Here is a 24,267-nt window from a genome sequence, read left to right as displayed (position 1 = left end):
TAATAGGACATTTTAGGCTCGTCCGCCTTTAATAGGACATTTTGGGCTTGACCGCCTTTTATATATCGCATGGGTTGTGCACCATCCCTTTGAAATTTCTGCATAAGGCTGAGCACCGCCTTTTATATGTTGCGTGGGCTGTGCACCGCCCCTTTGAAATTTTAGCATAAGACCGAGCACCGCCTTCTATCTCAATTTTATTCTGCTTTGTAATTTGAACTACGCTTGACCTGATTCCCTTAGTGGGATACATAGGCAGCCTATGTCAGGCTCGGTCTCGTCATTCGCAAAAGCAACATCCTCCTGTACCAGAAACTGGGACAAATTTTAAGGGCATCACCGCAAAAGCTTAATATCCTCCTATACCAGAAACTGGGACAGTTTTAAGGGGCATCATCGCAAAACGACATCCTCTTATGCGAGTAACTGGACAATTTTTAAGGGCATCATCGCAAGCGACATCGAGAAACAGGAAAGAGAATATGGCCAACAGAGTCATCAGGCAAAAAGAAGACTTGGGAGAAAGGACACTCGCTTTATTTCACGGTTCCCAAGTTGCAGAAGCCAAAATATATAATGTTCGCAGCCTTGCAAGGATTGCACGTCGAACGGTTTGATCTTTATTATAACAATTATGCCTCTCGAGTATCAATAATTTGCGAGATTCGCAACAAATTAATGCTTGAGTCTTGCAAATGATTTTTTCAAACGTGTCGACGCACAAATATTATTGCTTTCAAATGCTCTCAAATGCACTGCGCATGCACTACTATTTTAAGTACCACGCACTGCTGCTTTAAATTCCCCGCACTGCATGCACTATTATTTTTAATACCACGCACTGCATATGCACTATTGCTTTAAACTCCCCGCACTGCATGCACTACTATTTTAAAATACCATGCACTGCATACGCACTACTGTTTTCAAATGCCCCGTACTGCAAAAGCAACCGCACCTACATTACATTATTACTTTCAAATGCCCTGCAAAGGCACATCATCATTGTTCGCAAAAGCACCACATTTAGGCTCGTCCGCCTTTAATAGGACATTTTAGGCTCGTCCGCTTTCAATTTGACATTTAGGCTTGTCCGCCTTTAATAGAACATTTAGGCTCGTCCGCCTTTAATTGGACATTTAGGCTTGTCCGCCTTTAATTGGACATTTGGGCTTGTCCGCCTTTAATATGACATTAGGCTTGTCCGCCTTTAATTGGACATTTTAGGCTAGTCCGCCTTTAATAGGACATTTTAAGCTCGTCCGCCTTTTATATGTCGCATGGGCTGTGCACCGCCCTTTTAAATTTCTGCATAAGGCTGTGCACCGCCTTTCATATATTGCCTGGGTCATGCACCGCCCTTTTAAATTTCTGCATAAGGCTGTGCACCGCCTTTCATATATTACATGGGCCATGCACCGCCCTTTTAAATTTCTGCGTAAGGCTGTGCACCGCCTTTCATATGATGCATGGGCCGCGCACCGCCCTTTGCATCGCTTTCATATATTGCCTGGGCCATGCACCGCCCTTTTAAATTTCTGCATAAGGCTGTGCACCGCCTTTCATATATTACATGGGCCATGCACCGCCCTTTTAAATTTCTGCGTAAGGCTGTGCACCGCCTTTCATATGATGCATGGGCCGCGCACCGCCCTTTGCATCGCTTTCATATATTGCCTGGGCCATGCACCGCCCTTTTAAATTTCTGCATAAGGCTGTGCACCGCCTTTCATATATTACATGGGCCATGCACCGCCCTTTTAAATTTCTGCATAAGGCTGTGCACCGCCTTTCATATGATGCATGGGCTGCGCACCGCCCTTTGCATCGCTCTCATATACTGCCTGGGCCATGCACCACCCTTTTGAATTTCTGCATAAGGCTGCGCACCGCCTTTCATATGATGCATGGGCTGCGCACCGCCCTTTGCATCGCTTTCATATATTGCCTGGGCCATGCACCGCCCTTTTAAATTTCTGCATAAGGCTGTGCACCGCCTTTCATATGATGCATGGGCTGCGCACCGCCCTTTGCATCGCTCTCATATACTGCCTGGGCCATGCACCGCCCTTTTAAATTTTTGCATAAGGCTGCGCACCACCTTTCATATGATGCATGGGCTGCGCACCGCCCTTTGCATCGCTTTCATATATTGCTTGGGCCATGCAACGCCCATTTAAATTTCTGCATAAGGCTGAGCACCGCCTTTCATATGTTACATGGGCCATGCACCGCCTTTTGTAATTCGCACCGCCCTTTGAAAATTTCCGCATAAGGCATCGCACCCCACCTGCCTCGCTTATTTATTTTCAAATGCCTCTGCGTATGCTCGTAGCCGCATTGCACCGCACTTGCATCGCTTTACTTCAATATTTATTTTTACTGACTATTTTTGTCTAGTTTAAAGTTTCGCAGGAGCTTTAGAGCAACGTGGAACTATTTCTTCGGCAGCGAACTGGGGCAATACGTCGGGAAGGATAAGCAGACTTCCCGACAAGGGTCAAAGATCTACCTCGAACACTCAGCTCCAATTCCAAATATCCCGTTCGCGTTCGAGCACACTCAATTTTCAGAGTTCTATCACAATACCCAGTGTCATCATAATTCGACACTGGGACAATATTTTTTGCGAAGATTCGCATCAAATCATGAGTTGCCAGTCATAGGTGTCGTAGTCTTCCCAGAACTACACACGGCCTGATTCTCGTGCAACCCGAGATATGTAGGCGATTCAGAGACCAGAGTTCGGCCGTAATTTTCTTTACCCTTAGTCCTCCACAATCCTTCAGCCGGGACAAAATAGGCTACTAAGTCAACGTCTTTGCCCGAAAATTCTTTCATCATTACCAGGCAAAGAGGGACAAGTTGTTGACACCCAATTTTGTCCCGCCTCTCCTCCGAAATACCTATTTATACTTCTGGTATTTTGAGAAATTAAAAAATATGCATTTAAATTTTACTATAATTATTTGTCTTTTATTAACACCCACGTTTTTATTCTACTGCAGTTATTATTATCATTATTATTATTATTATTATTATTATTATTATTCTTAAATTATCATTTATTACTAATTATCATTAATTATTATTATTCTTGTTATTTCCATTATTACTATTATTATTATTATTATTATTATTATTGTTGTTACCATTATTATTAATTACTAATCATTATTATCAGCGTTATTTTTGTTATTAATTATTAATCATCATTATCATAGTTATTTTTGTTATTAATTATTATCATTGTTTTATCAATAATTGTTATTTATTATTATTATTATCATCATTATTATTTCTTATTATTATTATCATTATTGTCACCACTATTACTGTTATTATTATTAATTTATTATCATTTTTGTTATTATCAATAATTGTCATTTTTTTATTATTAATTACTACCATACTTATTATTATTATTAATTATTATCATTATTCTTATTGTTATTTGTTATTAATTATCAATATTTGTTATGTACTATTATTATTATATCTATTATTATTTTTATCACCATTATTATCAGCATTATCATTATTGTTATCATTATTAGCAGTATTACTACCGCTATTTATTTGCTACTATTATTTAGTATTATTGAAACTTGCATTTCTCGACGTTTCTACCAACTTCCGCACACACATCGCATTTATTTCGCATATTTAAATGATAGCGTTTGTCATTAAATATTATAGCACGGTCATTTGCGACATCATATAATTTTTACCCGGATCTTTTTTTTATAATTACATATTTCCGTATTAGGTGATATTCTGGCACCCTTAGTACATCGTCAATCAAAATGTGTCTCTTATTCAAATTTAGAAGCCAAACTATTTCTTGCACTCAGTCCGTATTTTGACTTACCGGACCACAAATCAAAGTCCGATTAATTCCTAATATTTTTTGGACTAGACCATATGTTTTATCTCAATTTTTTTTAGATCAGTCCATGTTTAATTTAATAGTCCGTTCTTTTAATACCCAGTCTAAAATTTGACCCGGTCCACAAATGGACCGGGTCCAATTCATTCTTCAGCCAAATAAGGGAAACCCTAAAGGGTTTCCCCTTCATTTCGTCATTCCCACCGCCGCACCCCCTTTTCCCGCTCCCTCTTTTCCCCTTCATCTCCCCTCTTCCGCCGTGCACACCCCTCCCCCTTTTCCTCCTTCTTCTCCGCTTCCTCCACTTGTCCCTGTTCCCCGCTTGTCCCCCACTCTTCTCTCTCTCCCGCTCCTCCCTCTTTCTTCAACGCCAAAAGAGCAAAAACCCTATAAATAGTGGTTAGTTGAATTGCAAAAGGCAGGTTTTTTTTTGGAGTCACGAAATTCCCCAAGAATTAGAGCTGGAATAGAAAGCCCCCTTGAAAATCAAGTTCCGAAACGAGTTTTCTTTTGTTTTCTTCGAAATCCCAAAAAAATCTCTAAAATACAAGTCCTTTTAGCCGCGTAGAATTCCTTAAAATCAGTTTCTTTAGCAGCCGAAATCTTGTTCTAATATTGGGTCAAAATACTAGATCCAATTTGCACTTGCTTGTCTTGTCGTCGCTGTGAATTCGAGCACCGCGAGCTCGGATTTGATAATATTCGAGTGTGAATCGGAGACCCCGCGCCTCACTTCGCTGCACCCGAAGCAGGTAATTCCCCTTTTCATCTATTTTTTTTGCATTTTTCTCGTTTCTTTAGTTGCTATGTGTTAGCTTAAATTTGCCATTTTTTTTGTGATTAAGGATGTTCATGTGATGAGTTAATTAGCTAAATAATGTTTTTTTTCGGTGTTAGTTCATTTTACTGTTTCTGTGTGATTTGTGTACGTAGTCTAAACATATGTATATGTGTTAGAATAGTTGGTCCGTGTTGAGTCGTATTTGTGTTCAATCTTGATTTTAGATTGAAAAGGAGTAAATATTATATGAATCAATTTAACTAGTAACTTAATTAGTGATTATGTGAACTAATTTTATAGTGGTGATTAGTTTGTTGTTGCATTCATTGGACAGTATACTATGTTTAGTCTGCTCGTATAAACATGCTTTAGAAGTCATTTGGTCTAGGCTGTTTATGCTGGGTGTGCACTATATATATTGGTCGTGTTCTAGTTAATCATGATTTACAGGTTGTTTTTGTTAGAATTGATTAAGTAGGCGGATTTAGATGTTGTTTGATCAAGCGAGCTAGTAAGGATTTCAATATGTTGTATTAAATGTTCAGGATGTCTGGCATAATACCATGGCTTCTTAAAGTTGATTATGTCATAGTTGCTGTGCTGATTGTTATTTCCCTTAGATAAGAGCTGATGGTATATTGTGCACCAAAGAGTCTGTTCATTTGTACCTAATTAATCTGTTACTTTTCTTAGAACAATAATAGCTTTGTCATAATCGGATGCTAATCTTTATCTCTTTTCCCCTTTCTCTTACATGTACACATCGGAGCAAACGGAGTCTTAATTCGGGACTTTATCAAAATAAAGTCTCAAGATGAGACTCGGCACACCCATCCATAGAGTCATCTCGTGTCGCAATTCTTAAATCACCTCAGGCAGGCGAAACTCGTCAGAGATCTCCTGCAACATTTTATTCTCTTTTTCTTATCATTCATTTCCTCTCATCCATCTTTATGATTGCTAATTTTGTCTGTGTTTTGGATTGTGTGCGGTTTAAAATTAGGTGGAGAACCTACGATTCATGTAGGATTAGAAAGGGGTAGATTCTATCATTTAGGATTACCGCTCTGAACATTAAGTACTTAGTTTCACCATATAGAGTGCATCATTCACATAATAGTATTTTAAATTTTGTTAATTATAAGTTATCCTTTTTCTTTTTATTTTTTCAAGGCTATTTTCTTAAATTTTAAATCTTAATTAATTAACCTAAGTTTGGCCGGATAACCGTATTTAATGGATTCTAAAGGATGCCTAACCCCTTCCCTTTAGAATGATATAGAACCCTTACCCAGAATCACATTGGTTAAGCAGACCATTAACGGAGGTTTAGTTTTAACTTTACCTTAGTTAATGATTAGGTGTCCTGATTCACCGTAAAATCAATTAGGTGGCGACTCTTTAAACGAAACAATATAGGAATCTCCAATATGTTGTACTTCGTTTCAACCCGGTTGAAATGGGGTATAACAATTATAATGCAAAAATAAGTTTAACATAAAATTTTGATTAGATATCAGTTGTTAAATCCTCTTTGACATAGGGAAAGATTCTAGTTCTAGTTTAATGGCAAGGGATTCAATAATTGTATTACGCTAGGTTCAAATTCCAAGTGTAGCATTTTAGTATTTGTTTTGAATCCTTTATATGAATTTCTAAGTCTGTTCATAGCCAAAACGTAACATAAAACATGTATATTTGAAGTTAACACAAGTTGGAATTTCGAACAAAAATATCTCAAATGTATGAAGTTAAGTTTGGCAATCACAACTTCAAATATGTATATCTAAAGTTTTCCATAAATAGGAAACTAAGTACTCTCGATTATGTTAGATGGTGAATAATATACTTTCACCCTCTTCCCCTCAAGCGCATCATGATATTTTTCAATCAGATTAGTCAATCAACAATCTCTAGATAAAGCATCAAATAAATGAATTTCAACCCGTGCAATAAACAAAGCACATGAAACTAACTTCTCAATAGGAAAGAGATACGTGAAACTGTTAATGCATCTGCTGATCAGTTGTTCTGCTTGATGATAGCCACTCTGTCCTATCAGCACAACTGGTTAACTTCGATTTTCAATTATAAGATGAGTTCAGTTCATTTATCAATTCCCAAAACTAATTCAATCCCTGTGCAACTTGTTCTTCCTTTTGCTGTTATAAGGATTAGGTGTTGAACATGTCCCTTTGCCTGCTTTATTGATAGCCGATTTATTAGCTTTATTTGTCCAAGCTCACAACTTTAGATTTTGGTACCAGTAACAACGAACAGCTTTCTAGATCTGCTTCCTTCCAGATGTTAGCCTTTGTGCAGATAATTTTTCGATTGTGCAAAATTTCATTGGACGGCGATTTTTGAATACATGCAATACCGTGAACCTATACTGCTATAGCAATTTACGCCTCAAGAAAAGAGTACCAGTCTCAATCATATTATCCATTTCATGTATTCCGCAGCCCTTTTTAAGATTTGAATGCATGGAATTTTTTTTATAGGCCCCAAAATGGAGAAGGCATATGTTGTCGAGAGACCTCTTCAGCAGATCAAATATCCATTCAGCCAGGACCTTGCTTCATATTAAAAGCAAACTTTTGTAATACAAGATTAATGTAACTGAACTTACTCACTAAAGCAGTAAAGGGTTTTCATTTGTAATTTACTTATAAAAATGATTCTGTACGTGAATGTTCAGTCGCGCAATACATGCAAAATTACTCAAAGCTTACTATTGACAGCCAATTACTTGGAATGGCGACCTTGTGCAACTATCTTCCCCGTCTTTTTCTTCCTCAACTCGACTCTGACATCAGCAATTTCCTTCCCAACACGTAATACTTTGGCTTCAAGTTCGATTTCCTCCTGATTAAACAATGGTTGAATGAGGATATTGCATTGTATCCTTTTGAAAATTGGAATCACACCATACAGCCCTATAATATATGCAAAAAAGCATATATCAACAACTACTAATTTTGGCTATAACAAGTAATCTTAGCAAGTAAAACAAACAAATAATTAGGTCTATAACCAATCAACCAAAAACAAATACAAGGATGAGATTCAGCTAGCGCATTAATACAAGAAACAAAGTTCGTCGCCGATGAAAGTCCTCTGCTTGGTGCAAGATAAAAGTTCATATATTTTCTAATTGTGAATGAAATTACATTTTATTCTAATTCCTTAATTTTTTGTAATCACCATCAGGTTCCTTCCCTTGAAGATAGCATTAACCTTCTACTAGGAGATTAAAGCCAAAGCTTCAATATCAAAACGGTCGAATTGTTATTGATGAAGTCCATGCTATTGCACCAACTTGCTTTTGTTTTTCCTGGCCGGATCTTAAATATCCAAATCAACTCTGCATATGTTTATCTTATAGAAGTAAATTCATGCATGTGTATCCCAATGTTGCATTGCTAGAGGTTGGTGAATGAAGAAGGCCTATATATGTTGCTCTGACATCTAGATTGAGTAACATTCATGAAGTAAAGTTATTGGCAGTGCCAAAACCAGAACACTTATTGCTCGATATGGCAAAGTGACCTTCAACAGGATTTAGATTAATTAAGTTTCGCTCATAATGAAGTAGCGTTCTGCAAACTATAGTTAATGAAGCTATGAAAATAAAACTGTATACATACCAAAGACCTCACATGAAATTAGGGGCATACATCCATCAGACGACAACAACAACAACATACCCAGTATAATCACACTAGTGGGGTCTGGGAAGAGTGGGTGTACGCAGACGCCTTATATACCCCTATCTTTGTGGGGGGTAGAGAGACTATTTCCGGTAGACCCTTGGCTCAAGAAAATCATTTTTCAAAAAATGATTTGAAAGAAATGCAATAATAAAAGGCTAAGATGAAAATATTGAAAAAAGAAAAATACCGACGATACAAATATTAATTAATCATAACCAGAGTAAAACAAACGACAACAACAACAACAACATACCCAGTATAATCACACTAGTGGGGTGTGGGGAGAGTGGGGTGTACGCAGACGCCTTATATACCCCTATCTTTGTGGGGGTAGAGAAACTATTTCCGGTAGACCCTTGGCTCAAGAAAATCATTTTCAAAAAATGGTTTGAAAGAAATGCAATAATAAAAGGCTAAGATGATAATATTGAAAAAAGAAAAGTACCGACAGTACAAATATTAATTAAGGATAACCAGAGATTTGAACTCGGGTTATTGGATTCAGAGTCCAATGTCCTGACCACTAGACCATGGAAGCATCTGTTTACACATACATCAGTTGAACACTAAAATTTTAAAAGTTTATCCTTCTTATGATTACTTGAGAGCCTCAACGCCAAAGATAGTCATAATATGGGTGCATAATCATACTCATTTTCCTATAAAGCTCTCTTTTACTAGTTAGCTTTTCTTCTAGGAGAGCGTTTTACTATGGAAAAAGATAATAAATTCCATCATCCAGTACATTTCAAAATGGTTGAACAGAAGGAATGAAAGAGCCAAATTCACAACTACAAATATATTAAGAATCCCTAGATCAATCCACATTAACAACAACAACAACATACCAGGTATGATCCTACATCCGGGGAGGGTAGGATGTACGCAGACCTTATCCTTACCTTTGCGAGGTAGAGAGGCTATTTCCGGTACTACATTCTACAAAAATTGAAAATCAAGACAGAGCAAAATAACTCACTCCGAGAAAAGCAGCATCCAAGTAGGAAACATTGATCTCAACAGCAACACCAGCAAGTGTTGCACCTACAGTATAAATAGCAGCAGAACCCAAATCATCCACCAGAGCCGTCGTGGCTCCTTCATGTAGAATATTACCCGCATTCTGTTCCACCTCGCAAATTCCATTTAAACAACAAGAAACTGGATAGGGTACAAACAACAACAACAACATATCCGGTGTAGTCTCGCAAGTGGGGGCTGGGGAGGGTCGTGTGGTGTGTACGCAGACTTTACCCTACCTTGTAAAGGTAGAGAGACTGTTTCAGAAGACCCTTGGCTAGACTAAAGCAGTTTCAAAGCAGGTTTGAAAAAGGAAACATAGTAAATAATGTAATGAAGAATAGTGACAACAACAAATAATATGATAATCAAAAGCAAAAAAAAAAAAAAAAAAAAATAGATAATAATAACAAGCGAAGAATAAGATAATAGGGAGTAATAGTAATAATCCTGAAAAGGAAAAACTAGACAACGCTCGACTATCTACTAAACTGCTACAAAGAAACGATGAAAAGAGAGAAGGACCCTCCGCTAGAGAGAATAGTGTGTCCATAGACTTTACCCTACCTTGTGAAAGTAGAGAGGCCGTTTCCTATAAACCCTCGGCTCAAGTAAAGCATATCAAAATGAGGTATGGAAAGGAAATAGTGAAGAAGACATGCTAAAAAAAAAAGAATAGTAGCAACAAAAAATAATACTATAATTGAAGCAAATGAAACAATAGGTAATAATCAAAGAATAAAGGTGGTAGGAGAATAAGAATATAAATGGACCACTAGACGAGGAGGGACCTGGAAAGAGCAGAGAATACGACCCGGCTCAAGCAGGTCAACCTTTAGGCCATGTGAGACAGACGGTTCAAGGAAATTTGAAGGCATGGAATCTGTTAAACGAGATAGCTTCTAATGATGAAGCTTGAGAACCTCCATTAATGGAGTAATCAAGATTGAGCAAAAAAAGTAAATGATCAGTTTGGAAGAAATGAAATGCTCAACTTGGCATTTCCCTCTCATTGCACTAACATATATACACAATGATTACATGATGATATGATAGTTGTCTATAGCTGGATTGGATGCCAACTAACTAATCTAACTAATCACAATCATTAACTAATCGTGTAACAAACTAAAATATCTAGCCTAACTAAATAACTGCTCTAACGGTTCGCTTTTTCACGTGGGTTTAGGGCATAAAAGCTACTACAAACTTGTTGGTGCTCTTTCAGACTTTGTTTTAAAAAAGTCGCCACCTAATTAGGAAATTAAGAAAACCAATGGTGAAGGGTTTATTCAAATATCGTGAAAAAACCTTCGTAATCCAGAGTTCTAGGTAAGGGTTCTGATGATCCCGTGGGGAAGGTGTTAGGCAACCCAGTATTACGAATCTATACTATACGGTTGACCTTCGAACTCCAGTGTATGAGTATTTGTTTAAACTGCTTATTTTGTGTTTATTTTTCCGTAAAAAAAAGATCTGTCATCGATAGTTTTTTGCATATCATATTTTTTTGGAAGAATTTGAATATATCCCCTTTACTTGTAGGTGTAGTTTCGGATTTATATCATCCGAGTATAATTAATTTTCCTTTTATATATAAGGGATAAGTATAAATTGTAAAAAATGTAAAGAAAATATTATTTATAAGTTATTTATTTTATACTCATACATCGGGGCTCGGGTTGACTAGTATCGGTACGTTGCAATCTTATCCGGAACTTTATATTATGCGTAGGTTCTTTAAACGTTTATAAAGGCATTTTGTATTTGAACGTGTGCATCCCGTCTAAAAATGTAAGCTAATTTGGGCCAACTTTGGGCCAAAACAGTATTTCGTACTGAAAATCCTTCATTTCGTTTCTATTTTTCCAGAAATGAGATTCATAACTTGATAGAAATCTGATTTTTGTTTAAGTTTTTGAAAACCAGTCCAATATTGCGCCAAAGATTGGTCATTTGTGAAGTTGTATAGATTAAACCCAATTGTTAGATCTGTCCATTTAAAGCTGATTTTGGAAATTCAGTTTGGGGTAGAAATTAAGTTAATTGACTCATTTTCGTGAAATAACTTTATAAAACGTGATTTGCTTATTTAAACTTGGAAAATCAATAGTGATCTATTTTGAAAGCAGTTTTGAAAAGGTCTCACTTTGATACTTAGTTGTAAGAAAAGAAAAGGAAAGAAGAAATTATGTTTGAGTCCGCGGTTTTGAAAAATTGCGTACCGGGACCTAAAGTCGACTAAACAGCATAAGAACTGTTTTCCTAAGACATCTAATTCCAATCATAAAGATTTTCCACTATAGTATGAGTTTGAATACACTTTTTACAAGTACATCAAGTTGGGAATAAGTCTACAAATAAATATAAAGAGACTAAGTTAGACTAGGGGCGTACCAAGCCCGTAGTTGGCCATTTTCACCCATGGCCGGGCTTTCTGCGCGCCTCGCTATCTTCTTTGCCTTCCCGGACTCTATTTTGAAGTAGTATTCCCACTTGGGCCTTGGGCCCAATGGGTTGTTTTATGCATTTGTGACCCGAGCGGCCGTGTGGTAGGAGGAAGAGGAGGAGAGAAAAAGAAAACACCAGTTAGTTTATAATCGCTGAACTTATCACTAAGGTAAATGACTAAAGTTATAAATACACACACTTATATATAAGATAAAGTATACACACATACACACATATATATATATAAGGAAATCCACACTTGATCCATACTTACCCCTTCGCCTACTCCAATAAAGCTCAAATTATCCTATGACTTTAGAAATGGCATGGGGACTAGGTCTTGATCCCGTATTTCCGATGTCACACAAGTTCCAAGGGGTTTCAAAGAACCCCAGGCATGGATAACACCGGGAGATTAAGACAACCCCGAATTGTCACACTTGGCCTTAGATTTATTTGGGCCTTATTGAGAGAGGACAGAGAGAACACAGAACCAGAAGTGCTATGGACATACAAGTAACATGCTAGGAGTTGGTGCAATTTCAATAAGTAGCCAGGGAGAAATATACAAGTATACACACTGAAGCAGACATCATGGAGAACCTTGATGTCACAAAATGACACTTGACAAATCCAAAGCACAACTTCTTTTGAAGGGGCAAAGGCTAGCAACACCAGTAGTTGCAAACAAAGGCAAAAAGGGAAGAAAACAGGCAGTTGCCTAGGACAAACAAAACAAGCCAAAAATACTTGTATAGGCTCAAAAAATTAAGCTGGATGATAGCCAATCTAAAAAAAAAAAAATACTTGTATAAGCATCTCATGTCCAGCAGATGATAGCCAACCTCAACCAGTTGAACCAAAAATGACTAGACTTAGGCAGGTATGTCAAGTATGCACACTAAAGTGAAAAGAGGTATGTTTAAACTTATTCAAAGGAATGTGAACATCAACCATGACCATAGACTCAAACAAATTGAAAAGAGTCAAATAAGTATGATAGGGTGATAGCTATGTCATGGCATCACAGGAATGGGCAAGGGCAAACCAGGTTGACAACCAACTCAAAACATCAATGCAGAGCTAAGTGGAGTATGATTTCATATATTAAGGATGCAGAGGTGAATACTCTCAAGTATGAGGAGGCACAGTAGTAGACTCATAATGGTTTGGAGTTAACAGTGGCACTACATCTTGGCTAAGAGCTCAACACACTCATGCAGGAAATATAGGGATCAAGTTCTAGTCACAGGATGCATGACCAGGTGATGGTAACAATGCCAAGCAAGATGAAGTGCCTTGGAGGTCATGTGATCACACAAAAGCAAGCATGCAGTGTTTCAACTAGGATGAGAAGCAGGAGAGGAGAAAAGCACACAAGAAAATAGGTCAAAAGGAGCAAGAGTTATATGCAAAAACCAAAAGGAAACAGTGGCACAGAGTAGTATGGGTATGCAGCTCATGGCCCTATGGGTAAAAGAAGCAAAGGCAATCATACAAGTGAAACTAACAGGCAGAAAACAGAGGTAGGTCCTGGAGTAAGAGTCTGGAGGTCATGAATCAGACACACAGATACAGCAGGCAAGACAAGGTCAAAACATGATCATAGGAAAGAAAAGGCTTCACTCCACAGGTGCAAATAAGGACAGTGTCAATGGCAATACCACATAGGTATAGGGTAAGTAAAACACAAGGCTGGGGACTTCAAATGACTCACAACAGTTTGGTTTCAAAATTTTTAGCAACTGAAAGGGTTTCAAATCTCAAGTTCAAAACCCCAAAATTATAGTAGGCAATTTATGGTTTCGAAATTTGATCTTAATTTCAAACCTCAACTTTTTGCCTCCTTTTTTCTGACCTCTTTTTCGTGAAATGGGGGGTTTCTATTTATTGAAACCCCAGAACATAAACAACAATCACAAATGTCGATGTGGGACAAATAAACGATGGTCAAGATCGTCCCCAATAATAGAAGATCGACGGTGGAGTATTCATTACAACTTGATAGAGTAAAATACTTACATTAAGGGCTTGTATAGACGATTTCTGGTAAGAGAAGGATGAAGCTTTAAATGCTTCATCCTCTCCACCATGTTTCACGCCTCCAACCGATGGGACACGACTAAGAATAGTGGTGGGTAGGTGGTGGAACATGTGGTGTGCGGGGAAATTGTGGCACATTTGATACCTTTTACGAGAAGTTTTACTTGTGGGATTCGACCCAACATCGTTAGGTTACTATATTTGACAACGTCTGCGTTATACCATTAATAGGTGTAATTTGAACATATCAAATTTTAGCGTCGTTGCCGGGGAATACAGTTTTGAAATTACTAAATAGTATTTGCTTTGATTGAAGTCTTTTGCTTATTCCATCATACCTTGTTTGTTATTCCTTGTAAACCAGGTGAACATGAATCAGAATCAGCAAAACCAACGTGTTGGTAACCAGGGGAATCGATTGAATAATCAGGCGAATGAATCAGATGAAGAAAATGACTTCGCTGATTTTATTCCGGTAGAGGACTAGGCATCTGCTATTGTTCATCCTCGATGTAGAGTTACAAACGTAAAAATTGACTCCTCTCTATACCAGTAGTTGAAGCTTGAGGGCTACTTCCGGAACTCTACCGAGAATGACCCTCAACATCATTTGCAGAATTTCATGGATGTGTGTGCTAATCACATCCAAAACAACGTTCCACAAGATGCTATTCGGTTGAGGTTATCCAAATATTCCTTAGCTGGAGATGCAAGAGCATGGTTTGCGAAGTTGTCCCGGAATTCTATTACTACATGGGCAGAGATGGTAGCAGTCTTTGTCAAGAAATGGTGCCCTCTTAGCAAGAAGGCTGAGATTCGTGACAAAATCTATGAATTTAAGCAGCGACCGGGGGAACAATTATATGAAGCTTGGGAGAGATTCAAAGAGTACTTGCAAAAGATTCTGAATCATGGTTTTTCGGAGAACATATTAATGGAGAAGTTCTACCGAGGGCTGGATTTAGTGACGCAATCAGTTGCTAACAATGCACCTGATGGTTGTTTCATGAATAAATCTTACCGACGAGTGACCAACAGTCTTGACAGGCTGACTACTCACAATCAGGTTTGGCACTCAAACAATGCTGATGTTGTGCCTTACAGTAGTGCTATGATCCAGAATGTGGTAAAGGAGAATCTAGATACCCAACAAACATTGGCTGAGCTGGCAACAAATATTTCCTTACAAACAAAGAAGTTTGATGAGACCTAGATTAAAATAGTGAATTTTTGTGAGGATGATGCAGGTATGCCAAAAGGAATGTACCAGACTCAAGAGGGTTTGTTTCATGATGGACCTCCCATGTAGATGGAAGATACTAACTATGTGAATAACTCTCAAAGTGGTTACCAGAATCAGAATCAATGGATACCTTAGCAAGGTCAAGGTGCTTATAACAACTCAGGGAACTACAACAATAATTATGGTGGTGCAAACCAAGGGAGCTACAACAATGGTAAAAATTTTGGGAACAAGAGTTCCAATCCTTATATACCACCGAAAGGGCAGTCAACAGAGCAAGACAGTTCGAAGGTTGAAGCAATGCTTGAGAAGATTCTGGCAAATCAGTCTAAGTCTGAATGACTTTATCTGGGCTGACAGAGATAGTGGGTTCCCATACAACGGATATTCAGAAGCTTGAGTCACAGATGAGGGATATTTCTAGAGAGCAGCACCCTTCTAAAAAGGGAGGACTTCCGAGTGACACTATTCTGAATCCGAAGAATGGGGAAGGTGGTGTAGACCGTGTGTTTTCCATCACTACTAGGAGTGGTAAAACACTCTAAGAGGCTGATAAGAAGGTTGTTGATCTTGAGCCGATAGATGAAGAGAAAGAGGTGCAGTCTGAAGCACCAATTATTATTGATGATAATCATACTGACAAGAAGGTTGCTGATATTCCAAAGATTGTGAAGGAGGTTGATGGCACGAGCAAGCAGATTGTAAAAGGGGCTCTCCGCCCTTTGACTTAGCTTTTCAAGTCTAAACCTCTCTTTTCTCAGAGGTTGATAAAGAAGAAGGAAGATGCTAAGTTTGAGAAGTTTTATGATCAATTGAAGCAGCTATCTCTGAATTTTCCCTTCTTGGAAGCTATCAAGGAGATGCCTGGTTTTGCTAAATATTTGAAGCATCTACTGACCAAGAGGAAAACGGTTCAACATGAAACTGTGAGTTTGACTCACACTGTGAGTTCCATCATCTCAACTACTACTATTCAGAAAAAGAGTGATCCTGGGGCATTCACCATTCCTTGTTTTGTTGGGGACCATGATTTTTCTCGAGCTTTGTGTGATAATGGGGCGAGTGTTAATCTGATGCCACTTGGTACATACAAAAAATCAGTTTTGGGGATGCTAAGGCCAACTACTATGAGGTTGCAGATAGCTGATAAGTCTACCAAAAGGCCTGTTGGTGTGGTTGATAATGTGCTTGTACGGGTTGGTGACTTTATGTTGCCCGCTGATTTTGTCATTCTTGACTGTGCTGTTGATCAGGACATTCCTATTATTCTGGGGAGACCCTTCCTTGCTACAGGGAGAGCTCTGATGGATTCGGAGAAAAATGAAATCAAGTTTCGAGTTAACGATGAAGAAGTTACTTTTCAGGCTAGCAAGGGGATGAAGTTACCAAGTGCTTACGAGAGCGTTTCAGTAATTGACTCGTTTGATGTTGTTGATGAAGCGGTGGAGTTCAAGATGGAAGAAGAAAGTTGGGGTGAAGCTGTAGCTGGTATTCTTGTGAACTTTGATGCTGAAGACATGAAAGGTTATGTGGGGACGGTTAATTCACTTGTTAGGTTAGGTTCATATTCTTACCACCCAAAGAAGCTAAATCTTGATCCGGAAAATAGAATAACTCCTCCAGCAAAGCCTTCGATCATTGAGCCACCTAAGTTGGAGCTTAAGCAGCTCCCATCATATCTGAAGTATGAGTTCCTTAGTCCGAACAATACATTACCAGTGATTGTTTCAGCCCTACTGATTGAGGAGCAGATTCTACAACTTTTGGAGGTATTGCGGGAATATAGGCATGCTATTGGTTGGACCATAGCGGACATTCGAGGAATTCCATCTGGGATCTATGAACATAAAATCCAGTTGAAGGAGGATAGCAAACTGAGTGTAGAGCATCAAAGGAGATTGAACGAGAATATGCAAGAGGTAGTCAAGAAAGAGATCATCAAATGGTTAGATGCTGGAGTGGTTTGGCCAATTGCTGACAGTAAATGGGTGAGCCCAGTCCAATGTGTTCCTAAGAAGGGCAGCATCTCAGTTGTGCCCAATGCAAAGAATGAGCTGATTCCGACGAGAACTGTAACCGGATGGAGAGTTTTCATGGACTATTGCAAGCTCAACACTGCCACATGCAAGGATCATTTCCCTATGCATTATATTGATCAAATTCTTGGTCGGCTAGCAGGGCGTTCTTATTATTGTTTCCTTGATGGTTATTCAGGCTACAATCAGATCAACATTGTGTTGGAGGATCAAGAAAAAACGACGTTTATTTGTCCTTATGGGACGTTTGCATTCAACCGGTTGCCCTTTGGGTTATGTAATGCTCCAGCCACTTTTCAGAGGTGCATGAAGTCGATCTTTTCTGACATGGTAGAGGACTACTTGGAAGTGTTCATGGATGACTTCTTGGTTGTGGGTGATTCTTTTGAGGATTGTCTTGGCCATCTGTGGCAAGTGCTAAAAAGACGTGAGGAGACAAATCTCATGCTAAATTGGGAGAAGTGCCACTTTATGGTGAAGGAAGGGATCATCCTTGGTCACAAAATCTCTGAAAAGGGAATTGAGGTCGATCAAGCGAAGATAGATGTGATTGCAAAACTTCCTCCACCTATCTTAGTCAAAGGTGTCCGAAGTTTCTTAGGACATACTGGGTTCTACAGGCGCTTTATCAAGGATTTCTCCAAGATTGCTAACCCGATGTGCAAGCTTCTTGAAAAAGAGGCTAAGTTTGTGTTTGATGATAAGTGTCGGAAGGCGTTTGATGAGTTAAAGGAGCGCCTCACTAATGCTCCTATTATTGTTGCTCCTGATTGGTCCTTGCCCTTTGAATTGATGTGTGATGCTAGTGGTTGCGCGATAGGTGCTGTGCTTGGCCAGAGGCACAATAAAATTATGCACCCGATCTATTATACAAGCAGAACACTGAATGTTGCCCAGATGAATTACACAGTAATGGAGCAAGAGCTGCTTGCCATAGTTTTTGCTTTTGAGAAGTTTCGGGCCTATTTGTTGGGTTCCAAAGTAGTGGTGTACACTGATCATGCAGCATTGAGATACCTTATAGTGAAGAAGGAAGCAAAGCCGCGAGTTATCTGATGGGTGCTATTGCTGCAAGAGTTTGATTTTGAGGTGAAGGACTGCAAGGGCACTGAGAATCAGGTTGCTAACCATCTCTCTCGGCTTGAAGAAGCTGGGAGACCTTCTGATGAGCTAGATATAGATGATGCGTTTCCAAATGAGAGAGTGTTGGCTGTGTCAATGAAAGTAGCGCAGTGGTATGCTGACATTGCTAATTATTTGGTGATAGACATAGTTCCAGAAGATATCAAAGCTTACCAAAAGAAGAAGTTCTTGCGGGACTCTCGTCAATACTATTGGGACGAGCTTTATTTGTTCCGAACATGCGCTGAAACCATCATTCGGTGTTGTGTTCCTGAAAGTGAAGTGATGGCGATTCTAAAGGCGTGCCATGACTCTCCTGTTGGGGGTCATCATAGTGGTAACCGTACTGCGGCTAAGGTTCTTGAATGCGATTATTACTGGCCGACTATCTTTCATGATGCAAATCTATTGGTGCAGTCTTGTGATCAATGTCAGAGGCAAGGGAACATAGGCAGAAGGCAAGATATGCCTGTGAATTTTGTGATGGAGGTAGAAACGTTCGATGTCTGGGGGATTGACTTTACGGGACCCTTTGTGAGTTCTGGTGGCATGAAATATATCTTGGTTGCTGTGGACTATGTGTCAAAATGGGTAGAAGTGGTGGATTTACCTAACAATGAGGCCAAGAGTGTCATGGGGTTACTTAAGAAGAACATATTTACTCGATTTGGTACTCCGAAGGCTATAATCAGCGATGGTGGGTCCCACTTTTGCAATAGAGCTTTCGCGGGATTGATGGAGAAATATGACGTAAAACATAGGGCGGCAACACCTTATCATCCTTAGACAAATGGGCAAGTTGAAGTATCCAATCGGGAGATTAAGAGTATTCTAGCTAAAACGGTGAATGCAAATAGGAGTGATTGGGCCCGCAAGCTCGATGATGCTCTACGGGCATACCGGATTGCTTTCAAGGCTCCTATTGGGACTTCACCCTTCAAGCTCATGTTCGGAAAAGCTTGTAACTTGCCGGTTGAACTTGAACACAAGGATATGTGGGCTTTGAAGAAGTTGAATATAGATTGGGAAGAGGCGACCAAGCTCAGGTTGTTTCAACTCAATGAGATGGATGAGTTTCGGTACCAGGCATATGAGAGTGCAACACTTTATAAAGAGAGGATGAAGCAATATCATGACAAGAAAATCCTAAAGCAAGAATTCTACAAGGGTGATCCTGTCTTGCTGTTTAACTTTCGGTTGAAGTTGCTACCGGCCGAACTAAAGTCAAGGTGGTCTTGTCCATTTGAGGTGGTAGGTGTTTCACCTCATGTAGCGATTGAGCTGAAGTCCGGAGATGGAACTCAGATATTTAAGGTGAATGGGCAGGGGGTGAAGCACTATCATGGGTTGGTTTCGAGAGATAGAATTATTGACCGATATCGGTTGAAGCACCTCGGAACGAACGTTTGACCCAATTTTTGCTGATAAGGAGTGAATGGGTACCACCGTCGTGCTGCGGCGATAACGCAAGCACTTCTTAGGAGGCAACCCAAGTGTAATGGTTATTTTCCTTTTTTTTTGTTTGCACATAGGTTAATGTTTGTTTTGGTGCATGCTAAAGTTGAGGGAAAAAAAATCACTGAAGCCTGGAGGAAACTGAACTTATACGGATCGTATAATACAGCCATGGAAGGTAAGGAAATCAGGCAGAACCCTGTTTGACATCCTCCATATATGACCATTTTCACGGACCGTATAATGTTATGCGGGCCGTATAAATGATCGTGTAATTAAGATGTGCTCAAACACGGGTTAGTGAATAAAATTGATCTTACACGGACCGTATAATTTTATATGACCCGTATAACTTTGAAAAAAATAATAATATTTTTTTTATATAAATCACGAACAGAGGGTTTAAAAACCCTTCACTTACCCGCCTCTGCAACACACCTCACTTCCACCATTAACTTCAATCGGTACCTACGACCCAAAACACCTTCACCCACTACAATTTCATCCTTCTAATTCCATAAATACATCCAAGTTATCATAAAAATCCATCAAAAGCCATATTCCTCTCTTCCTAACACTTGAAAATCCTCTGTTCAAGACTCACTGTCCTTTTTTTTGTTGTTCACAAGTTTTTCTTCAAGGATTCTTCTTAAACTCATCAAGACACAAGTATGTTGATGTTTCAATCCTTAATTTTACTTTCAATGGTGAAAAGTTGTTGTTGGATATTGATATACTTAAGATGTTAGTAAAATATTTCCATGGTTAATGATTTTCTAATTAGGGATAATCATAATAGGCTGGTATGAACTCATGGAGTGATTCAACACCCTACTGAGGCGGAGGGCATTTCAACTGAAGAATCCAAATTTTTTTTGGAGTTAGATGTTGTTATGCCTGCCAAAAGAAATATCTTGAATGCTAATGAATTGTAAAATCTGAAAAATGGGTGAAGTCTGAGTAACCCAACCCCCGTAGGAATTGAAACCGTGGAATAATGTGTATATGATGATCTTTTGTGATTCAAAAGTCGTATAGGATTGACGGGTTAGCAAAAGCCCTTGTTTTTGAAATTCACTAGTCCAGGATGTTATACGGACCGTATAATATTATACGGTTCTTGAAAGTAGCTCGTGTTTCACACATGGGCTTCTGCAATTTATGTTTCCCATATATCCTGATTTATACGGCTCGTATAATATTATACGGACCGTATAAGACTTATAGGACAAAAAATATTTACTGCTTTTATTCAGCTGTAAATTATGTGCCCCGTCACTAACAAAGGTTCTTTTGCAGGCATGGTTCAAAAACGTAATTTCCGAAGGAGTATGGGGCCCCGCACTGGGAAGGGCCGAGGTTGAGCCCAAGACCAACCAGAGACGAATATTCGCTTGATAGATGAGGGCTCAGATGATGAGGTCTTACCAGTGAAGAAAGTTAGGGGGGCTACAAATCCTAAACCCATGCCCATGACTCATTCCACCTCGGATGAGGGAGAAGAAGAGTTAGTGGAAGCTGGGATGGGGGCAGGTGAGTCCTTAGATGATGAGGGAGATTCGAAATAAAGCGTCTCATCTGAGCCTATAGACACACGAGCTCCAAACTCTGATGCTTTGCCGGATTCAGCACACGGCAAGCGTCGGTTGGTTCTGAGGAGTAAAACACTACCCGATGCGGCTTTGCTATTCGGAGTTCCGGGGTCAAATGAGCTGTATGAGGATGGTTTGTCTCTTACTAAGCGTGGGGGTGAGTCGAAGAGGTGCATATGGGAAGAGAGGAAATTGGTATTCGAGGGCCTTGAGGTTCTTCCCAACACCCAAACCCTCCGATTCTATAGGCTAGAGGTGTTCACTGAACCTGTTGAAGAGTTTTGCTCGGAGATTGTGCGTGAATTTTATGCCAACTACGGTGCTGAGTTGTTGAGCATGAAAAAGCCCAGCCAGACGAACACTCAACTCCCAATGCTTGATGAAATTAAAGTGCGAATGTCAAAGGTGACATATCTGCCGAGGCTATCAACAGGATTTATTTCGAGGATGACTTTCGGGCGCCAGAGGATGAGAAGGAGTACTTAGACAAGTTGGATCGCCGAAATCATCGGTCGGTTATTAAATGGATAGTGGCGGTAATTGCCCATCCGGAGGTAAAATGGTGAATAAGAAAAGCCCAAAGATCTACAAGAGTACACTGAATAGGGAAGCCCGATTCTGGTGGCATCTGATGAGATATAGATTATTGGTGACCCAAAATGACAACACACTCAAGGTTGATCAGACAATGGCTATTGCTTCGATGATGAGTTGGTATCCAGTGAACATGGGGCGCATGATAGCTGATGAGATTCGACGGAGAGCACCCCAGCCTATGACTTCAGTGGCATTCCCGTGTCTTATCACGGAGTTGTGCAGACAAGCTAAAGTTGTTGGCATTCCAGATCGGGGCCAATGCACCAAAAACACTCGGTTTAGGGACTGGCGAAAGGGTAAAAAAGAGGATGCAGCGGAGATATTTGTGGCCCGACCTGTTGGAGATACAGAGACTCAACCTGAGTCAGAGCCTGGGGCCATAAGTGATACTACTACTACTGATCCTGATAGGCCTGAAGCCGGTAGTGCTGATGCTATAGTTCAGGCCCATGCCGCTGATTCTAGTACTGTTACAGTTGTTTTTGCTGCTACTGATCCATCACCACCACCTGCTACTGCACCCGTTACCTCTGCGGGTCCTACCACTTCATCTGCTCCACCTCCTGCATCGCAATATGGGGTTTATTTATTTACATTCTCGAGAGCCAGTTACCAAGAGTTTTGAAGGCTGAAAAACAACTTAAGGTGATCATGCAGCAGCTTAAGCCCCAAGTAAACAAGTAAATCAACATTGCCAAAAGAGAGATTCGGGAGGAATATGCTCAGTCTCGTGAGGTTTTCCAAGCACGATTAGACGGGTTTGAGACGAGATTTGTTGCTTTAGAGCAGTCAAAAGCAGAGGGTAGTTCAGCAGCACTTATTACAGAATTGGCAAAGCTGAAGGCTGAGTTAGACGCGTTGAAGGCACGAGAGCGAGTAGAGGAACCTTTTCTGACTCCACATACTAGTGTGGATATTGATATCCCGGTTCAAAACCTGCTCGACTCTGAAGGGGAAGAAGAGGAAGTAGAAAAGGCTCGGGGGGAAATAGCCACTAGATGTCGTAGTTGAGGATCCGAATGAGAGAAACAAGAGGCTGCACCGAATGGAGGAGGAGATGGTGCAAGTCGCTGCCCTGAACTCTTTGCGTGATCCAGACCCAATGGGTGCGTCAGGCATCCAGCTACGAGAGACATCCCCTGATATTGCTGCGTTAGCACAGTCCCGAGTCGATGAGCATAGCGCCTAGGGCGCCCAAGTATCCCCTACCATTTTATACTTACAGTTAATGCATTGGGGATATTGCATGATTTTCAGCAGGGTGTGGGGGTACTTGATTATGTTAACAGTGTAAATATGTGTCTAGGAACCCCCTCGCCTTTTCTTTGCCAGAGTTCTTTTCCTGGGGGGGGGGGGGGGTTAATTTTGTGGAAACTGACATGTTTAGGTTGTTGCTTAGGTTGAATAGAGTAGTTTTGACTTATTTGGTGCTACTCTGTAACTGATGGCATGTTGTTATGGTTTACTGGAAATTTTAGACCCCTTGAACTTTGAAAAATGCATACTTAGAACAGTTATTGGTTGGCATGATTGATTCTTTATATGACATTATGATTATTGGGGTATTGTGTGTGATGAATGACTACTTAGGAGGTCACAAGTGTAAAAATAATTGTCCTTATGCCAATGTGTGTGTGAGTTATTAGTTTGGTTCTGTTTATGCATGTATAATCTAGAACTTGCCCGGTTGGTCTTATATGAAATGCAAAAGTTAGTTTGGTTGTGAGATGATCTTAGGCTTTCTTTGAGTAAATAGTCACTTTGCCTAAAAAAGCCTTACCAAAATTGCAAATATCCCTAGTTTCCCTTTTTGAGCCTTTTGACCTTTTTCATGGATAGGGAATTATGAAACCTTACCCTTTGTGAAATTAATCCATCTTCACACCCGTTCCCTCCTTGATGCTACTAGATAGATGAGGCAAAATGCCTAAAGTTGGGGGTGAATTAAATGTGGAGTAGATGTTAAAAACATAAGTTGGGGGTGGTGGAGTTTGCTAGTGGAGATTCGATGTGGTAATTGCATATATATATATATATATATATATATATATATATATATAATCATCAGAAAATTGTAGCATAAAAAGATTTGTAAGTTGGTTAGGAATAAAACCACATCGAAGTCGAAAGCTTGAAAGAAAATAAAGGGGTTGGAAAGAAAAGAGGTGAATTAAGGTGAAGAAATGTTGTAGTGTTCAAGGAGGGTGAGTCACTAATATCCAAAAAGTATCCTACCCGTCCCTAAGCCTACATTACAAGCCAAAACAAGTCCTAATGTGATCACAACCGAACGAGCCTAGGATGAAAACATAGAAAATAAGG

General features: G+C 39.6%; 1 protein-coding gene and 1 non-coding gene across 2 annotated transcripts in view; both read right to left on the bottom strand.

The window, feature by feature from the left end:
- Positions 1 to 7,418: 7,418 nt before the first annotated feature.
- Positions 7,419 to 24,267, bottom strand: part of LOC132642392 (uncharacterized) — a 49,035-nt gene continuing 32,186 nt past the window's right edge. The window contains exons 2-4 of the mRNA XM_060359615.1: positions 10,180 to 10,308; positions 9,366 to 9,509; positions 7,419 to 7,538 (exon numbers count right to left, since the gene is read on the bottom strand). Coding sequence (XP_060215598.1) covers positions 7,419 to 7,538; positions 9,366 to 9,509; positions 10,180 to 10,308 — 393 coding nt within the window. The remainder of the gene's footprint in view (positions 7,539 to 9,365; positions 9,510 to 10,179; positions 10,309 to 24,267) is intronic.
- LOC132643076 (small nucleolar RNA R71) lies at positions 14,713 to 14,818 on the bottom strand. The gene has a single exon (XR_009583525.1). It is a non-coding gene; the product is annotated as a small nucleolar RNA R71 (small nucleolar RNA).

This window comes from Lycium barbarum, chromosome 5, assembly GCF_019175385.1.
Source record: "Lycium barbarum isolate Lr01 chromosome 5, ASM1917538v2, whole genome shotgun sequence".
NCBI classification, from domain to species: Eukaryota; Viridiplantae; Streptophyta; class Magnoliopsida; order Solanales; family Solanaceae; genus Lycium; species Lycium barbarum.
The sequence above is the reverse complement of the archived record's forward strand: the minus strand, read 5'-3'. Positions and strand labels throughout refer to the sequence as shown.